The sequence below is a fragment of the Leptodactylus fuscus genome, chromosome 1 (assembly GCF_031893055.1).
Source record: "Leptodactylus fuscus isolate aLepFus1 chromosome 1, aLepFus1.hap2, whole genome shotgun sequence".
NCBI classification, from domain to species: Eukaryota; Metazoa; Chordata; class Amphibia; order Anura; family Leptodactylidae; genus Leptodactylus; species Leptodactylus fuscus.
This window is the reverse complement of record NC_134265.1, coordinates 243,791,581-243,812,822: the sequence shown is the minus strand read 5'-3', so window position 1 is coordinate 243,812,822 and position 21,242 is coordinate 243,791,581. Positions and strand designations below refer to the sequence as shown.

General features: G+C 40.6%; 1 protein-coding gene across 1 annotated transcript; it reads left to right on the top strand.

Moving 5' to 3' along the window:
* Window positions 1-341: 341 nt before the first annotated feature.
* Window positions 342-19,363, top strand: COX18 (cytochrome c oxidase assembly factor COX18). Its single transcript, XM_075265174.1, has 7 exons — window positions 342-494; window positions 3,334-3,805; window positions 9,112-9,212; window positions 10,404-10,570; window positions 14,633-14,754; window positions 17,161-17,268; window positions 19,193-19,363. Exons 2-7 carry the CDS (start codon window positions 3,344-3,346, stop codon window positions 19,361-19,363), a joined length of 1,131 nt encoding a protein of 376 aa, XP_075121275.1. The 5' UTR covers window positions 342-494; window positions 3,334-3,343.
* The last annotated feature ends 1,879 nt before the right edge of the window (window positions 19,364-21,242 follow it).

Below are 21,242 nucleotides of genomic sequence, written 5' to 3'. Positions count from 1 at the left end.
AAATATATATATATATATTACTATCTGTATCAGTATTGCCTGCCGTCCTCAGCCACTCCACCAATGCCGCCTTATACTATATTTCACATGATTCCCTGCAGAGCCCATGTACAGTAGGAGACCACATGCACACACCATTAATGCGGCATAATCTTCGGCGCACCAGTATTGAGGAATGCCAGAAGGAACCACATAAACCCCATTCACAAACGGCGCGGAGAGCAATATAAACGACGCCATCACAGGAAGTGCCTGGGTGTCGTCACTAAAAAGCGCCCTGTGCAATTCGGATGTCGCACGTGACGTCTGTCGGAGTTAGAAACCTCCCGTGGTCATAGAGATGAAACAAAATAAAAAATGAGAAAGGTGACCATGAGACGCGGGAGACGTAAGCCTGGCAAGGTCAATGCTGAGTGTCTGCATACATAAGTCCAGCGCCATCTGCTGCTTATACTGTGGTACCGCACGTGTGTGATTGAATGGACGTATTTCAAGTAAGTGTCAGTGTATGATATTTCCTCAAGTGCTTCTTTGGTCTAATACAGGATATACTGCAGCAAAAACAGTCTGGCACCAAAATTATCCACTGTGGCTAGATCAGTTTTCAAGCTGTGCTTTCCGTTGCGTTTCCTGAGCGCTTCTGTCTTGTGTAGACTTGGTAATCCCAGTTTCTATGTGAATTACATAGTTATCACGTATACAGGTCAGGTCCTTATATAAAGGGATTCTGTCATTGGTGCCAGTGGTTTTGAGATAAAGATATGCCTAACTGTAATGCAGTTACTCTGTGGTCTGTGGAGGGTAACAGCCGTCAGGGGCAATATGTTTCATAAGGAGTTTAGGGGCATATTGCGCCTGTCAGGCTCAGGCTGGTAAATTGGCTATATTTTCCTTTTTGTATTTCAATGCTCTAAAAGTGATCAGTTACCTTAATAGGAATGTAATAAATGAGAATACACATAATCAGGTGGAAAAAAAAAAGTTTACTAACCAGAAAAGTCATGTGTTTCAAAGTGCACACATTTTGCTACTTGCAAGAAAAAAAACAAAACACCGTTTTCGTCAAAAACTATTAGTAAACATAAAATTTAGATAAGCAAAACAAATGATAAGGTTGCTGAAATAGTACTGTACTCAAAATCAGTCACTATCAGATGTTAGCGGTTCCCCTGTAAAAGTACAGTTGCAGAGCAATGAGCATGATTTGCAGATCATTTCTGCATGAGACAGGCAAATAGCATTTTTGCAATTTTTAAATGTATAATTTGAGAGTCTCCTGAGTCCTGTTTCTACAGTGCAGGTGTTGCATCTCTGTCTTTTGGGTGGTGGGGGAGCCGGTGATTCTTCGCGTTCTGTGCAAAATTTTCTCAGCTGCATTTGCATGCTAGAGGGTATTCCAATTGTTTTCACACTTCTTCTGCGAAGCTCTGCAAGGACCAGTTGATGAGCCAATGTTTTTAGATAGTCTTCTACGATGTGATCCCAGCTCATATGTCCCAACTTTTGAAGAACTGAAAGAGGGACAAATTGTGTGGCGCGCCTGTGGCAAATTTAGCCCTACCCACTTTTGTGTTGACTCTGCCTATTCTCATAAATTTTTCATGTGCCCGCACACAGTATAATCCTCCTACAGTCACCCGTAAATTATATGTCCCCCCTCTATCTCTCCTCCAGTTTCATATACACCCTTCATCTGTCCCCAGATTCATGTCCCCCCCATCTCTGTCCCCAGATTCATGTCCCCCCCCCATCTCTGTCCCCAGATTCATGTCCCCTCCATCTCTGCCCCCAGATTCGTGTCCCCCCTCCATCTCTAATTGTCAGTGAGTCCTCACTTGGAGCAGGGGTTTGTTTGGATGAGGGTTGGGATCACACATGCTATAATTTTTTTCTTTTTGGAGTAGGAGCAATAGCGCAAAGCCCAGATGTTCATATTTTATATAAAATAAGGCTGAAGAACACTTCTTAGAAGTATCTTTTCTGCAAATATTTTTCCTTAAAATCGCAGCAACAAATATATATTTTTTTGCGGAATTTTTTTGTTTTAAACTTCACCACACACCTCCAGTTACACAATGTGTGAAAGAGGCTTCAGAATTATGTGAAGAGCTAGGGTATCTAAACGTACCATCATCTTCAAGATCAAGTGACAGAATGTGTGTATAACTTTTACACATTCTATAGCAATTATGTCCCATGATGTCTAGGGTGTCCTATACATTTTGACCTCTTCAGTACTGCACCTGGAGGGTTTCACTATGTATGGGCAACTTTTTATGGACAAAATTTTAAAAAAAAAAAGATATTGAATATCTCATACTATTATCTTTGTTTTGGATATATCCTATTATGTTGTATTTGTGAATTCTTTTTATCTTTAGGTGTATACGTCAAATCTTTGCTTAAAGTGGTTGTCCGGGATAACTAGAAATCCTTACACCTAGTCTAAACACCCTCCCCCTCCTACTTTCTAAATAACATCTTTTATCAAAAATAGTTAGTTACCCATATCCTGAGGCAGTCATTTGATTATCCGGTGACAATCCTTTTCCCTATTTCCAGAAATGGATCATCACTACTATTCCCCAACTTTTCAGACCCTAGAGTATAATGATTAGAGACCCAGGGGAGGATACAAACATTAAAATTTACTTGCCTCTTCCTGGTTCCGGCACACTCCCCGCAGATTGCTTCAATGATGGACCAGACATCACCTGACCCAGGCCAGCGTAGCAATGCATAATGATGCTGGCCTGGGTCACGTGACGTCACCAAAAAGGCCCGAAGCCTGCCAGAGCACAGGAGAGCTAAGTAACAGTGTTTTTTTTTTTTTTTTTTTTTTTTTTTTATGTTCCTTCACCTCCCCTGGTCCAACAATCATTATGTTCCGAGGTCTGAAAAGACCCTCAGAGTATAATGATAGCAGTGTTTGTTGGAGTTTGCTGGCCTGTGGCCTCACTTACCAATCCTCTGCTTCTGCTCACAGCCGCATCCGCAGAAAGGAAAGCGCAGGCGGCCGTGAGCAGGAGCGAGGATCCTTAAGTAAAATCGGCATTAAAATTAGCATTGCAGTGTATTGTATTAGTCTAAAAAGGAAGTCTAAAAATAAAGGCTTTAAAGGGGTTGTCCAGGGAGTATAGAATCACTGACTTGTTCCAGCGGATTCTTGATGATATAGGGGTTCTGGCCTAGTCCTGACCCTGTGTCAAGTGATCGCAAGAAGCACACCTTAACAAAAACTTTAAATTTGTCACCCTAGCATTAATGTAGAATTCTCTGAATTTGGATATACATGTTAATGAAATTCACTATATACTATATCTCTTTCTTTAGATTTGGAGCAATGTTTTATAAGTATGTAAAGACCCTGACAATTTGGACCAGAACCACTGAGCTTTATTCTGTAAGAGTTTTGTTACCAAACAAATTTCAACATGCAAGGTCCTTTGGAACTAGTGATATCAAAAAACATCAGCAAGGACTCGGGAATCCACAGCATAGTCACAGATGGTTTTATGGAAAAAGTCCATCATTTGCATCGCGTGTGCTTACTTCACCCCAACACAGGGCTATTACCTCTGCAGAGCCTCTTGCTGCTGCATCTGCGGGGCAAGTAAACAGTGATTATGGCGTCTTTGCAAAAATGGCTGATTCTGCCCCGGTTCATTTGGCTGAGAAGATTCTAATTGCTATTCAAGAAGTCACAGGACTACCATGGTGGTTGAATATTATGTGCACAACAATAGCGCTGAGGACAGCTGTCACCCTTCCTCTTTCAGTATATCAGTTGCACATTCTAGGCAAGGTGCGTATTCTACTGCTTTATACTTCATATTTTAATATAGGTTCGCAAGGCCTAATCTGGTGGTGTTTTTAATGTGAACTCTGCCCTAAAATCAGGCAGATTCCCCATGATTATGCCTCGTATTGTTTTCAATGAGAGGCAGATCGGAGCAGGAAAAAATAAGCATTGATCTTGCTGCGGATTCTGGCACACTGCTCTATTTCACATTTCCACCGCTTTTCTAGAGGGGCAGAAGTGAAGAGGAATTTCAGGCATATCTCTGCCTAGAATTCCTTTTCTTCTTTGGCTATGTCAATCACCCTTTATGTATGCACGCCTGGTTGCTTTGTTTTTTGGCTGTTTCTTTTATTTTGTTTGTATAAAACCTTCTTCTTGTCTTCAAAACAATCCCATTCAGATGAACAAAATCAATCTTCCTCCTAAACTGGAGTTTTAAAGAAATGTGCCCTGTATACTGAGTAGCGCATCCTTGCACACTTGTTTACATATAGTTCATCCCAGGAAAATGTGTATGTTGGTGCTATCAAGGCAAGTAGTCCGTGTGCTGAAACCAGAGAGGGTGCAAACAAGCCACTTTGGCTTTACCCATGTATTTAGATACATGGGTACAGCAGTGAATTGACCCTTTTGGATCAGCTAATGGAACACTTGGCTAAATCTCTGGTATCCCCTTGTTTTTAGCCCTCAATCTTGAAGTTGCTAGTCATTTAGTTGACACTGTCATAATGAGCTCATCGCTAGAGCTTTTTATTTTATAAACTACACTTTTCCTGCCAGTGATGTTCAGTAGGTACTGCTGCATCCTTAAGATTAAAGGGAGTCTGTTAGATCTAAAATTCTGCCCAAATAGTGCTGTTTTGGGGCCCTTTAAAGGGGCTCTATCATTGGGAAAAGTCATTTTTAGCTAAGCACATACTTTAGACAGGCTATTCCACACATACCTTTTGTATGTAAATAGCCTCAGTAGTTTTTGAATGAGGCCGTTTTTATTCATATGCTAATTAACCTCCACTGTGCACTCCGGAAGTGTCTGTGTGCACCCTCTGCTATTGTCTGTGTGTGAGAGCAGGGCGATGAGTCAGCAGCAGCCTCTCTGTTCTCACATACATAGAGAATAACAGATGGTGCTCACAGACACAGCCAGGTTTCTCTACAGACAGCCACATGTGTTTATAAGACCTCTGCTTTAGATGACAATGTATTCCCCTTTAGCAGGCAGTGTGATTTTCAGACAGATGAGTCACCGCTGTCTGGAGGCACATTGGGCCCACCCAAATTGCACTTGCACGATCATCTGCATATACATAAAAATGTAGATATTTCTATATTGCTTCTTGGCTCCTATACATATTATTGCTTTGGGAACTAATGTTAGACCTAACAGACTCCATTTACAGTGTACCTCCAATTATAAAGTAACTTAATACCTGAACAGTTCAGGTGAATCTTAGAAACTATGTAGTATATCATTATTAAAGCAAAATTATGCTGTATGAGCCCCACAAATGCGTGAATAGCCTTTTAAAAGGCTTCGGCGACGCCCTCCGGTCCTGGCTCTTCCCCGCTTTCACCGTCCTCTTCTTCCAGTGGGATTGGTTCAAATCCGGTGCGTGCGCAGTAGCACTGCGCAGGCTCCAGCGCCATTTTTCTCTATGGCAATTCATGAGCGTACTGCGCATGCGCACTACGCTCGTTTGGTTCTCAGGGGAACTGAGCATACTCAGTATCCCATTGTGAAAAATGGCGCTGGAGCTTGCTCCGGAGGGAGCACTACTGTGTACGCGCCAGATTTGAACCAATCCAGCTGGAAGAGGAAGACGTTGAAGCCGGGGATGAGCCAGGACCGGAGGGGGTTGCCGGAAGAAGAAGGCGTGCCAGAAGATGACGTCGGACCGCCCAGCGTGCACGATAGGTATAATTTACATATTTGTTTTTATGGTTTTATTTTAAAACGGGGTGTGGGGGTAAAATAAGATTAGCGGTGCCAGAATAGCCTTTTTAAAGGCTATTCACGCGTATGTGGGGCTCATACAGCATAATTTTACTGATCGAGAAAAAATGCTACTTTCTCCATTTATCTTCCACTCCTTCCCTTCAGTTTGGTGTGTCAAGCTGTCTCCATATCTAACCTCACTAACCAAAATCTATGGGAAGGCTGCAGCCAGCACATGATTTATTGCTTCAGTAAAGCTGAGGTCACACTGAGCTTTTTGGTCCAGATTTTGACGCGGAATCTGCATCAGAATCTGGCTCCAAAAAAAAGCCTCCCGCGACTGGATGCTGCGTCCACAGGGCCTCCCCAATCCACCGGACTGGAGAGGTATGCAGTTGCGGCATTCCTCTCCAGATTAGGCCCAAATGAATGAGCCAAGTTGGGAGGGAGGTGTCGCGCCGTAGTTTATTCTGCTGCGGAATCCGCAGCAAAATAGGACAGCTTGTTTCTTTTTTCTGTAAGTGGGAAAAAATGCTAGCAGAAAAGTGAAGTGAAAAGAAGTGAACAGCTTCCATTGAAGTCAGTGGGAGGCGTTTTTTTGGAACCGGATTCTGAGGTGGATTCAGTGTCAAAATACGGACCAAAAATCTCAGCTTAAGGGAGCTCTTTATCATTATACAGGTTAAGTATAGTAGAGCCAAAAGGCTATCTTTCTAAGTGCAGCAGAGCTTATCATCTGAAGTATCATGTGTTTATCTTCTGGCAGCCTCTTCCTACCCAATATCCTTCTCCACAGAGGTTAGAGGTATCTCTAAAAGCAGGAAAGAGGAAAGAAACAATGATAAATGGGAAAAGAAATATTTTGTTCTAAAAATATACAAAATTTTACAAAGTTTCTTATATTCACTCATATTCAGTTTTGTAAATGTTTTATCGCTGGAGGTATACTTTTTGGATAATAGGAGGCAAATTTATTAGGACTGGCATATCATGTGCCACAATAGATATCTATGCCAGTCAGGAACTGGTGTAAATTTCCATAACACATGCCAGAAAAGAGGCGAGAGTTGTAATATACAGTCCTATGAAAAAGTTTGGGCACCCCTATTAATCTTAATCATTTTTAGTTCTAAATATTTTGGTGTTTATAACAGCCATTTCAGTTTGATATATCTAATAACTGATGGACACAGTAATATTTCAGGATTGAAACGAGGTTTATTGTACTAACAGAAAATGTGCAATATGCATTAAACCAAAATTTGACCGGTGCAAAAGTATGGGCACCTCAACAGAAAAGTGACATTAATATTTAGTAGATCCTCCTTTTGCAAAGATAACAGCCTCTAGTCGCTTCCTGTAGCTTTTAATCAGTTCCTGGATCCTGGATAAAGGTATTTTGGACAAACAATTCAAGTTCAGTTAAGTTAGATGGTCGCCGAGCATGGACAGCCCGCTTCAAATCATCCCACAGATGTTCAATGATATTCAGGTCTGGGGACTGGGATGGCCATTCCAGAACATTGTAATTGTTCCTCTGCATGAATGCCTGAGGATTTGGAGCGGTGTTTTGGATCATTGTCTTGCTGAAATATCCATCCCCGGCGTAACTTCAACTTCGTCACTGATTCTTGAACATTATTCTCAAGAATCTGCTGATACTGAGTGGAATCCATGCGACTCTCAACTTTAACAAGATTCCCGATGCCGGCATTGGCCACACAGCCCCAAAGCATGATGGAACCTCCACCAAATTTTACAGTGGGTAGCATGTGTTTTTCTTGGAATGCTGTTTCTTTTTGGACGCCATGCATAACGCCTTTTTTTTATAACCAAACAACTCAATTTTTGTTTCCAAAATGAAGCTGCCTTGTCCAAATGTGCTTTTTCATACCTCAGGCAACTCTATTTGTGGCGTACGTGCAGAAACGGCTTCTTTCTCATCACTCTCCCATACAGCTTCTATTTGTGCAAAGTGCGCTGTATAGTTGACCGATGCACAGTGACACCATCTGCAGCAAGATGATGCTGCAGCTCTTTGGAGGTGGTCTGTGGATTGTCCTTGACTGTTCTCACCATTCTTCTTCTCTGCCTTTCTGATATTTTTCTTGGCCTGCCACTTCTGGGCTTAACAAGAACTGTCCCTGTGGTCTTCCATTTCCTTACTATGTTCCTCACAGTGGAAACTGACAGGTTAAATCTCTGAGACAACTTTTTGTATCCTTCCCCTGAACAACTATGTTGAACAATCTTTGTTTTCAGATCATTTGAGAGTTGTTTTGAGTAGCCCATGATGCCACTCTTCAGAGGAGATTCAAATAGGAGATCAACTTGCAATTGGCCACCTTAAATACCTTTTCTTATGATTGGATACATCTGGCTATGAAATTCAAAGCTCACTGAGGTTACAAAACCAATTTTGTGCTTCAGTAAGTCAGTAAAAAGTAGTTAGGGGAATTCAAATCAATAAAATGATAAGGGTGCCCATACTTTTGCACCGGTCAAATTTTGGTTTAATGCATATTGCACATTTTCTGTTAGTACAATAAACCTCATTTCAATCCTGAAATATTAGTGTCCATCAGTTATTAGATATATCAAACTGAAATGGCTGTTGCAAACACCAAAATATTTAGAACAAAAAAATGATTAAGATTAATAGGGGTGCCCAAACTTTTTCATAGGACTGTACCCCAGCCTGCCCAGGTCCCCACCCTGCACCATCCCCCAATTGCACAATGTGGTGGGCGAGTTGTAGGCTTGAGGCTTTAAAGGGCCTTGCACTAATCAAGTAGAAGGAATGATGAGCTTGATACTGTGTCGTAATGCCAGGGCCCCGGGGAGGGCGGCATTTTTGCTTACCTAAGCCAGTCCAGGACAAGCTGTCCTGGACTGGCTTAGCGTCACCGTCACCGAGCGGTGGATTGGGGAGGCCCTGTGGACGCAGCGCTGCTCCAGCGGCCTCCCCTCACGCTCAGGCAGAGAGCAGGTCCTCTCCGTGCCTGCTCTCTGCCTGCTAATGCTGCTCCACCACGCCCCCTTCGCTCTGCCCCACCCCATTTGCTCCGCCCCCTCCGCTCCACCCCCTGTTCCCGGTGGGGGGGCGGCTTTCTGTCGTCTGCCTTGGGCGGCGAAAAAGGCAGGTTCACCCCTGGTCGTAAACCTCCTGTTATGTAAATTTGGAGAGCCTTTCCCATGAAGAACTTGGGATAGACTTCCGGTAGAACACATGACCGATAATATTCCACACACAGCGCCTTTGCTCTTAATCTTGATCTGGGCAGTTGTAGTTTCTACAGAATGTCCTCATTCTGTCCTGTTAACCATACTAGCTATGATTTGTTTTAGAAACCTTTGCTTTATCTTCAGCTAGGTGGAAAAATTACAGCCAGAAATACAAAGTTTAGCAAAGGAACTGCGCTATGAGGTGGCTGTTTATGGGAAGCAGCATGGCTGGAGTGACAAAGTTGCAAAGTAAGTTTCTCATGATATTATTATATACTGTGTTATGTGTTTGTAGTGTGTTTGAGAAGCAGATAATGGTAGCTGTATGTGTGCACCACACTCTGAATTGTCACAATCCTAACCTGGCTTCTAACACACAGATGTAACAAACTAAGCTATTGGAGCTTTGGAGTTAGAAGAAAAGTAGCTTAATGTGATGATCTGCTTGTGTGTATCTAGTCCATTGACACACACCACATTACAGCTACTTTGACCTACAACAGCTGAACGGTTTTTGCTTCTAATCTGAAATGCATACAGTTATTAAATTTTCCCATTCTAATTCCACTATGTCCTTTCTTGTTTGTTTCCTACAAGTTCAGCCAAAACTTTGCAAAAAAATGTTTAAAAATTCTTGAGTTTCTATATTTCACACCTGTAACTTTTTTATATTTCTGTGTACAGGAACGTATAAGGCATATTTGTTTTGTTTGTTTCTGCGAGTCCAGGTATACGTTTTAGTTATACCATTTTCAGAATATCTGATGTCTTTGATCATGTGGTGTGTTTTTTGTTTTTTTGTTTTTCCTGCTATAGCATTCACTGTAAATATGTGACTGTGTGGACTTTTACCTAGTTATAGCTCAGTTAGAGGGTTGCTTAAGAGAATATTACAGCCAGCTTTCTATTAAAAAGGAAGTTAGGTTAGTTAAATTATATTTAAAAAAAAAAAAAACACCAACAAAAAAACACCAATATTTAGCTGTCCCTAGCATTCTGGGTTCTGGCGCCATGGCCTGGTACAACGGTACCCAGGCTTGTTCCGGTAGCAGTCCATGCCAGTACCCATGACCGCTGAGACCAATCGGTGGTCACAGGAAAGGAACGGGGAAAGTCACCGATGACATTTGTGATGTCCTGGTTCTGTTCCTGTGACATCATGTGCAGCATAGTCTTTCACCGGAGCAAGTCCCTAGGAGTCACTGGACTGGAAAGTGATGAGGTATGTGAGTATGAAGTGTGTTTTGGATTTTTTTGTTTTTTTAATATTTCACCTTCCCTGGCCTTCTGGCCCAGAACTGTAATTTTTGGACAACCCTTTTAATAGCTTTGTAATTTTGGTAGTGTACTTGAACTTTGTCTAAAAGTTTTTGAGTAACCAGGTCATTGAATGCAGCATTACAGGCTACTAATTTATATGTATGATTCATTTCAATGCAGGTTTCATTTCCGTAAAAACATGAAAAGGTTAATAACGCAGCTTTATGTGCGAGATAACTGTCACCCATTTAAGGCCAGTCTGATCATGTGGATCCAGATACCTATGTGGATCTTTGTTTCTCTGGCTCTGAGGAATTTTAGCTATGATGCAATTGGATCCAATACAGGTAACTCTGATCTACCACTTTTATATGTTTATAATATGGTGTCCCCTCAGTGTCCTTTTATAGTTGATATCTGGTGATGATACAATTATTGGCTGTGCTCACATGGGACGTGTGCGCTGCGGAATTTCAGTTGTAATGAAACTGGTAGTGTCATTTTCAAAAAAATCGCTGCAGTTTTACCCAAAGAGTGGTAGCCACTGAGAAAATTAGCGGTATACAGTGTTGGCCAAAAGTATTGGCACCCCTGCAATTCTGGAATTTTCCCCTGCAACACAAATTTGCTGAACATGTACAGGGTTTTGCCTTCTTCTGAATCAATGGCTGTATATATAGGTACTCTAGATAGTCATCTACAGTGCAAACACCACCTGTCTATCTGGGGTACATACAATGTTGGCCAAAAGTATTGGCACCCCTGCAATTCTGTCAGATAATACTCATTTTCTTCTAGAAAATGATTGCAATCACAAATTCTTTGGTATTATTATCTTCATTTATTTTGCTTGCAATGAAAAAACACAAGAGAATGAAAAAAAAAAAAAAAAAAAGTCAAATCGTTGATCATTTTACACAAAACTCCAAAAAATGGACCGGACAAAAGTATTGGCACCCTCAGCCTAATACTTGGTAGCACAACCTTTAGACAAAATAACTGCGAACAACCGCTTCCGGTAACCATCAATGAGTTTCTTACAATGCTCTGCTGGAATTTTAAACCAACCTTCTTTGGCAAACTGCTCCAGGTCCCTGAGATTTGAAGCGTGCGCTCTCTCTCAAACTATTTTCTAGTGCTTTTTGAAGTGTGTTTTGGGTCATTGTCCTGCTGGAAGACCCATGACCTCTGAGGGAGACCCAGCTTTCTCACACTGGGTCCTACATTATGCTTCAAAATTTGTTGTTAGTCTTCAGACTTCATAATGCCATGCACACGGTCAAGCAGTCCAATGCCAGAGGCAGCAAAGCACCCCAAAACATCAGGGAACCTCCGCCATTTTTGACTGTAGGGACCGTGTTCTTTTCTTTGAAGGCCTCTTTTTTTTTTTTTTTTTTTTTTTTCTTTCCTGTAAACTCTATGTTGATGCCTTTTCCCAAAAAGCTCTACTTTTGTCTCATCTGACCAGAGAACATTCTTCCAAAACGTTTTTTGGCTTTCTCAGGTAAGTTTTGGCAAACTCCAGCCTGGCATTTTTATGTCTCTGGGTAAGAAGTGGGGTCTTCCTGGGTATCCTACCATATAGTCCCTTTTCATTCAGACGCCGACGGATAGTACGGGTTGACACTGTTGTACCCTTGAACTGCAGGGCAGCTTGAACTTGTTTGGATGTTATGCTGTGTTCAAACATCAGTATGCCATCCGTCTGTTTGAATTCAGTTTGACACTGAATTCAAAGATAAGTAGATAAAATAAATGTCCTTATGTCCTCCTTATCTCTACTCTGTTTACAATTGCTACTTTTAAACCCCTTATCTGTCCTCTAGGGGAGGGAGAACGTTTGCTATCAGCATAAAAAGGTGTCAGTATACAATCAGTATGTGTATCAGTCCATTTTGAAGTGTCAAACTGAATTCAAAAGGACGGATGGTATACTGATGTGTGAACATACCCTTAGTCGAGGTTCTTTATCCACCATCCGCACAATCTTGCGTTGAAATCTCTCATCAATTTTTCTTTTCCGTTCACATCTAGGGAGGTTAGCCACAGTGCCATGGGCTTTAAACTTCTTGATGACACTGCGCAAGGTAGACACAGGAACATTCAGGTCTTTGGAGATGGACTTGTAGCCTTGAGATTGCTCATGCTTCCTCACAATTTTTCTTCTCAAGTCCTCAGACAGTTCTTTGGTCTTCTTTCTTTTCTCCATGCTCAATGTGGTAACACACAAGGACACAGGACAGAGGTTGAGTCAACATTAATCCACTTCAACTGGCTGCATGAGTGATTTAGTTATTGCCTCCACCTGTTAGGTGCCTCTGGTAAGTAACAGGTGCTGTTAATTACACAAATTAGAGAAGCATCACATGATTTTTCAAACAGTGCCAATACTTTTGTCCACCCTCTTTTTATGTTTGCTGTAGAATTATATCCAATTTGGCATTTTGACAATTCTTTTTGTGGTTTTCCACTGAAGACAAATTAAATGAAGATATTAATACCAAAGAATTTGTGATTGCAGTCATTTTCTGGAAGAAAATGAGTATTATCTGACAGAATTGCAGGGGTGCCAATACTTTTGGCCAACACTGTAACATGCTGGTGCTACAAAATTAAGCAAATGTTTTTGTAGTGGAAACTGTGTGTAATGTAATAATAAAATATATATATATATATATATATATATATATATATATATATATATATATATATATATAATTTTATGCATCTCAATAAATTAGCATATCATTAAAAAGTGGTTGTGTTTTTTTTTTTTTTAAGTAATTCCATGGAATAAGTGAAACACATATATTATATTGAGTCATTACAAACAGAAAACTTTTTGAAGTGTTTTTCTGTTAATGTTGATGATTATGGCTTACAGCCAAGGAAAACCCAACAGTCATTGTCTTAGAAAATTAGAATATTAGACCAACTTTAAAAAAAATTATTTAACACAGAAATGTTGGCCAAATGAAAAGTGTGTCCAGTAAATGCCCTCAATACTTGGTCGGGGCTCCTTTTACATGAATGACGGCATCAATGCGGCAATGTGACATGGAGGGATCAGCCTGTGGCACTGCAGAGGTGTTATGGAAGCCCAGGTTGTATGATAGCAGCCTTCAGCTCGTCTGCATTGTTGGGTCTGGTGTCTCTCCTCTTCCTCTTTAGAAGGTTAAGGTCAGGTGAATTTTTCTGGTCAATCAAGCACTATGATACTGTGGTCATTAAACCAAGTCTTGGTACTTTTGGCAGTGTGGACAGGGGCTAAGTCCTGTTGGAAAATGAAATATCCATCTCTAAAAAGCTTGTCAGCAGAGGGAAGCATGAAGTGCTCTAGAATTTCCTGTAGACGGCTGCGCTGACTTTGGTCTTCATAAAACACAGTGGACATACACCAGCAGATGACATGGCTCCCCAAACCATCACTGATTGTGGAAACATCACACTAGACCTCAAGCAGATTGGATTGTGTACAGTAGCCTCTCCTCTCTTCCGCCAGACTCTGGGACCTTCCAAATTTACTTTCATCTGAAAACACCTTTGACCACTGAGCAACAGGCCATAACTTTTTGATGATAGTCTAATTGCTGCACTAGTATATAATACAATATTGTATAGTCTACCTATTTGTGTGCAATTTTATATGTCAGCAATTAAAACCATTAAATACATTGCAATACAGGTTTTCTGCACTGCAGTTGGTATTGCAGGCACTAGGTGGAGTGTTTACTTACTGCTATGGTTTTCTGGCATTTTTGCAAGGTTACATAGTCTTTGCTATCTCAGTGCATGTATTTTCTACCTCTTGTGGTTACACTTTATAGTATAAATTAATAAAACATCGATTCACACCAGAAATTCTTTTGTTTACAGCTGAAATGTTTGTAATAGCATATTCAATAGCAATTTTGTTACTGAGCAGGAGCTTGAACTTAATTCTGTGTATCTTTGTACACGTTTGTGTACACATATGCATCCATACAGTACTGTATTTAAAATCAATGAATATATCTGAAGGGGTAGCCAGTACTTCCAAGTGCAATATGAGATTCCTCTTTCACTGTGGATACTGATGGCCTTACTCTTTCAATGTGCATGACATGCCTTACTCTAAGTTCACACCTGCACTCTGTTTCCGTTCTTCAGGTCCATTTGAAGACCCGGAAACCCAGTCCACTTAAAAAGCGGTCTACCAGGTTTTCACCCGAAAATACAGAGAGAAATGTCCTGCTTGAACGTTTCTCTCCACTTTTTTTTTTTCAAACCGATTGGAGGGCAGAATCCCTGAACATAGAGCGAGCACTAGTGTGTATGGAGCCTTATTATTCACAGTTATTGATTGTTAGAATTAGGGTCTTATCTTTATCATTTTTTTAATTTACTCAATTCAGACATGTTATTTTCAGATGAGTTGGTTCACAAGCAGCTACAGAATGGGGGGGCACTATGGTTCCCAGACCTCACAATGCCGGATTCCACTTGGATTCTTCCAGTACTTTTGGGCTCTATCAACTTGCTGGTAGTGGAGGTATGAGTAACAAATGATTGAGTGTAAGAAAGTGTTCTTATTGACCCTTTTTGCTTATTTTACACGTTTTTATAAAATGTTGCTTTTTTATACTATTATAATATTTCTGAAAGACACTGTTGTCCTGTATATAATAGTTGTAATTGTCTTCTGTACTTCTAGAGCTTAAAGTTTTACAGGTAAATTTGCAAGCAATACACTACTTTTCTATTCAGTTACATATCTTTTAAAGGATTTTTCCAGTTCTATTAATTGATGACCTAGCCTTAGCATAGGTCATCAATTGAAGGTTGTTGGGGGTCTGAGTGTCAGACCAGTACTGATCTTCAGATGATGGCCTGTCCTAACGCTATGTCATCCGTGAAACCCCTTTTAAGGTCTCTGCTCAGGGGCCCAAATGACAACTTGCACATGTTTAAACAGTAGCAGTACAAGGAAACCTGTCATTGTATTATGCAGAGAGTTATCTTTCAGCTGTTTGTGAGCCTTCAAGAGTTGTCAGACAATAGGAAAATACTTTTGCTGATAAATTGGACATTAGAATAGATATGACTTATTTCTGAGTATCTAAGTCTCATCATCTACAGTGTATTATTGGATTAATCAATCTGCCCTCCCTTTATTTCCCTATTAGCTATACGCTTTGGATAGCTGTCAGCTGACTGCTAGTTTGGATAACACTTGCTTCTCCCTACTCACACATGCACATGTCAAGCATGTCTACACTAAGAAAGATTTCAACATGTCCTATCCTATCAGACTGTTCACTTTTTTTTTTCTCCTGCCATCTGTTGACAAACCACCTTGCAGATGAGATGACCTGCTGGTCCCACTGATATCAACAGGTTCAAATAACATTGGTCCACACCTATTAATGGTTAGACTGTGTAAATTTGGGCAGTATGGAAAGTTTTGCATCCGTCTGACAGCAGTTTTCACAGATCCCTCATAACTTGAGTCTATTGAGGGATCTGTGAAAATGGACAAAAAACAGTCGGCTCTAAAGAGGTCCCCTTGTTGCTGGCAGATGGTCTTGCACAATTTAAAAATGTGTACTAACAACTTTATTGGCATTGTATTAATGCCCTTAGTGGAAGTAGTGTTTTTGCAAAACATTGTGTATTTGCACAGATTTTTTGCTATATTTTGATGCATTTTATGCCATGGTCTACTTGCAACAACAATGGTACATTTGTCCCATGATCTAAAGTGTATGGTCAGCTTTACTCTTCCCGAAAAATTATTATGGGATCATTTACTAAGCTACTGTATAAGCCGAGTGTTAACCCCTTCTTGACAGAAAAGGAGCACTGCAGATACCCTGTATTCAGTAGACCGGGCACTTTCAGACAAAGGGATACCTAATGTGTATGTGTTTCACAGTAATTTTCTACTTTTATATGTATTCTAGGGAAAATAAGGATTTAGAACTTGTGTTTGTTTGTTTATTTTTTTTTTTAAAGCTGCTTTTTTTTTTTTTTTTTTCCCCCCCTTCACTATTTATGGGAGATTCGATACATTACTATTGTGGCTGGTCATAGACCCCTCCTTTTGCTTGACTCTGGCTTTGATATAAGCCGAGGGGAGCTTTTTCAGCACAAAAGCTGTGCTTAAAAACTTGGCCTATACTCGAGTATATACGGTACATGTGTCAAAAAAGTGTTCCTAAAATTGTGACAGTAGGTGTAATATTGTGACTTATATTTTACCTTACTAAGTAGACAGGGATCAAGCAATCTCCGTTGAGCATCTGTCCTGCCCTGCATTATACAGACAACCCATTGATTTAAATGGGTATTGTGTAATGTGGTGGTGCTGCAAGGAAATGGAACACTTACATCCAGATTTAGCCGCAGATTATTTTTTTAAATTTATTTATTTATTTTTCTCTAGTTAAGAAAATTGACATGCAGATCCCTGGTTGTTCTGTACAACTTTTTGCATGTGTTTTGATGTTTGTTTTTGATCCATGAAGTTTTCATATAGCAGAGCAGATACTATGAAGATGATGTAATGCTAATTAGTTGAGAAAAAAAAAAGCTGTATGAAAATATATAGCAATTGGTGACTACAATGGTATAGTCAGAACTCTGAAAGAATATTTCAATACGACGAACATAGAGGGAGTCAAATCTGTCCAGAACAATAAAAGATTGAAATAATAGAAACTTGTCTGGTTTGGATGCCTTAGGGAAGAGGGGTGATTGTAGTCTCTGAATAAAAATGTCCATCCCATGCCATTTGGTCCAGTCTGTCATTCTGTAATGCTTTGCTATGATGTTAATCCATCTCAGTAGCCACAGGCTTATAAACACTTTAAGCAATACAGATGATGCCGTTTTAAAATGCATAATATTAGTTTAAAATGAATCCTTGTGACATTTCTGAATTTTCACCTCCAAACAGATGTTTGCCTTACGGACGACGGAGCTATCTAGATTTCAGAAATATGTAACCAATGCTGTTCGTGGAATATCTGTTCTAATGATTCCCATTGCAGCCAGTGTTCCCTCAGTAAGTAACTGGTGTTTTTGCAGCCACCATAATGGACATTGCATTTATCTAGTAGTTCTGTGATCTTACTTTCTAAAGGGGTCATCCAAGACGTTAACACCTTAGCACCACAGCTAATTCCAAGATGGTACAAATCTTCTACAAAGACTTGTACCATCTGGTGGTGCGCACAACTTCATTAACTTCCTATTTATTCAGTTGTTTTGGAAACTGGATAAGCAAAACTGCTGACTCAGCACGCGTTTTAAATAAAATCGTAATTGTGTACATTTTTTTTGAAGGGGGGGGGGTATTTGTTTTTATGTAATACAGCAAAAAGAAAAGTAGCAATTTTGCTTGTTTTTAATCTTTTTTTTCTTATGCGTATCTGCATGGGTATTTAACATGCAATAGTTTGATCACCTTACTAAGGATACTAAGAGGCATCTTTAAAGGATCTTCCCCTGGCAGCATTAACTTGGCCCCTAAGGCTGGTCTTACACGACCGTAGATTTGCACCGCAAATGGTCCACAATTGCGGGTTCAAAATTGCGGACCATTTATGGTCCCATAGTTTTCTATGAGGCCTCTTTCACGACCGTAGATTTTGTCAGTGGTGCGGCACGCCACAACCGTGGTCCGGACAGTATACCGCATATCCGTAATGGCCGTGCGTGCATGGCATGGAAGGTCCAATAGAAGTCTATGGGTGCGTGCATTTTTGCGGATATACACTGAACATACATCAGTGTATAGCCGTAATTGCGGATGTCAACATGTGTGTTTTGTTTTTTTGCGGATCCGCATAATACTGATACACACGCAACGTTGTGGATGCACTTTGCGGATGTCTGCGGAATTGATTTTTAAAGTGAAATTTGTGTTGCGGATCTGCAAATTGGGGACCGCAAAAACCACTATGGTCGTGTAAGACCAGCCTAAGGGTTTATATAGCTGTAAATGTCTCCAATATTGCCAGCTGTGCCAGGACATCAACTGTAACATACAACTGATACCTGCTGCTGATGGCTCTGACTCAAGTGGCTAAAACAGAGGGAGTACTCAGAGTCTAAGCACCTCACATCTAATATTGATGGCCAATTCAAATTATAGTCCGTCAGTTTAAAAGTCATTAAATAGAACCTGTCATTTCAACAAACTTTGCATAAATGAATAGCATGGGCAAGAAACTATTTAATATATCTTATCAGAGAGAATTGCCTCTTTCTGCTGTTATCAGGCTGTTTCCCTGATTCCTCCTCCCTCTGCTAAAATTAGTTTAACTGTGAAAATCCCTGCTCTGTCTGCAGGTCACATGATTCTGATGACTTCTCTTCCCTTCTATGTGCTCTCTCTGCCCCTCCTCATTGGCTAGTATGGAGATGAGATAAGAAAGCTGTATCTTACACAGTCAAAGCGCTTCATTCAGTATAGGTACTTCTCTATTCATATCCTGTATAATCTTGGGTGAGATAGAGGGAGATACACTGCAGATTCCTTCTCTGCCTACAGTGTGTAGAGTAAGACAACCAGCTCAGAGAGGACTGCAGTTTTCAGATCTAGTGAGGAAAACAGGGATGCTATGTACCCAATATGGGTTGGATTTTTCACTTTCACATTGATGCTTTGAACACAAAATACTGCAAATTGAGGAAAACTATCAGGCACTATTAATAACTATACCATAGAAATATCATTAAAGTAGTGGAAGTGTGTCCAGATGAGTCATGGTTCAGCCAAAATTCTCCTCATAGCTAGACTAAACAAAAGTTCTATATGAAGTCTAATGTGCTCAGGGCTTTCTCTAATATCTACTAATATCTATCTAATATCATACTTCCTGTGTATAACCCATTCAGTAATGTCAAAATAAGATTTCTCAATGATTTGAAGTTGCTAAAGATATTTCTAAGCTTCGATTGTATGTTTTTCTTTATTTTTGCAGAGCATGGCACTCTATTGGGTTTCATCCAGCTTTGTGGGTCTACTTCATAATCTATTCTTGCGGTCTCCAGCTGTACGACGCCTATTCAGGATTCCACGTACAAAATCTGATTCGGACACTCCTTATAAAGACCTGCTGTCTGCATTTGTAACAAAATACGTAAAAAAATGATGATTTTAGTGAATTTAATTTTTTTTCACCTGTTAAACAAGGCTCATCCTATTTTTACTCTATTATTGTGTGTGTGGTTGGTCTGTAGTTTATATAACCGATGGGAAGTACTAACCTAACCACGGAAAAAGGTGAACAGTGGCACACTTCCTGACTCCAGTGCTTCTTTACTTAGATCAAGTATAAACAGGCATACCGGGGACAAAGTGAGCAATAGCGATGGGCCGTTTTGCGCAATATGCACTTCCACAGGCTAGTGTCATACTAACATAAACTTTTTACACCTAGTTGTACCTGTAACTCTATTTTAGGGGTAATCAATTTTTATTACATTTTTCAATAAATGGAGCAAAAGATAACAATAGAAGGCAAGATGCCAACACGAGAAGCTAAGGCCCCGATAAGGCCATCACAAAGCCAATCGGCTGGGGAGCCCCCTGGGCTGTACCAATCAGAAAATAAAAAGGAAAGAGCAAAAACAATAAGGTCAATAAGACCCATAGGGAAACTGGGGGGAAGAGAACAACGCCATGGACATAGAGAGACACAGGATAGGGGAAGACAAGACATGAGAGACGAAACAAGGAATGCGCTGCAGGAAAGGGGAAGAGGACAGAGCGCCAGGGCAGGGTGATTCAAAGCGTGGAAATCACACAAACAGGGAGGAGAACTCTGACTCCTGAAACAACCCACAGCCGACAGATCAGGAGAGTCTTCCGCGACCAGGTCCTCCATCCTACTGATAAGGAGGAACTCCTGGAGCCACACCATCAGGGAAGGAGTCATAGAGATATTTCAGTGCCTGGGGATCACCGCACTGGCGGCCGTATGAAAGTGTCACAAGAGATCACCCTTCACCCTCGAGAGCCTGCCTGGGATGAGAGAAAGGAGAGCTAACTGGGGGGGAGGAGACTACAGGGCAACCACAAACCTTTGCATACAATGAAAACACAGAGGACCAAAAGGTCTGGATCTCCCCGCATTCCCACCAGATGTGGAAAAACGAGACCTCCACAGCGCCAACAAATGTCAGAAACCGTAGGGTAGAATTTTTGGAGGAGGGTTGGGCTGCGATACCAGCGAGTCTGTAACTCTATTTTATATATTGTTCTACAATCCATTAAATTTTCATGTGGAAAATGTGGTTCCATCTGTAGGAAGTATGTTATAAAACCAGAGTCGCTGACTGATGTATCGGTTAGTAGGTAAGAATTCTCTATAACTTATCATCTATCCATTGAAATCTCTGCTCTAAGTTGAGAAGTCAAGACCGTGTCCTATCGGTGATTGACAGTTTCACCTCCATGGCTATGTATACAGAAAACAAGAAAGACGGACCAGCCTCCTCCAAGGAACAGGCAAGAATTCAGCACTCACCCAGATGTATAATGCACTTCTTTATTACCACGATGCATTTCAAGCCAGCATCAGCCCTTTCTCAAGCGCAGATTCTCCTACCCTGTTGGGCCAGAAGTGTGTGATGCATACAGAAATATACTGATGGGGAATGTAGATTCTGAGCCCTATATGGGACAGTAAAGGACAAGCTAATTAAATAAATGGCTATCAACCTCTGCCTTGACTTCTCAACATTGAGTAAAGGTTTTAATGGATAAATGATAGATTGTAATGAATCTTTTTCCCACAAAACTATGTATCAGTCTGCTCAGATCCTCCTGCTTTATAAGATTCTGCCTACAGATTGAATACCATTTTCCATGTCTCACTATTTTATTTAGTTAGTTTAAATAAAACCAACTATTATCATATATGAACAATGGGTACATTTATGAAGACTGGTGTTATTAAATGAGGCATACCCTCTGCTGGGAATTGTATGCCAGCTCATATCTGGCATATAGTGTATCATTTAGGCCTG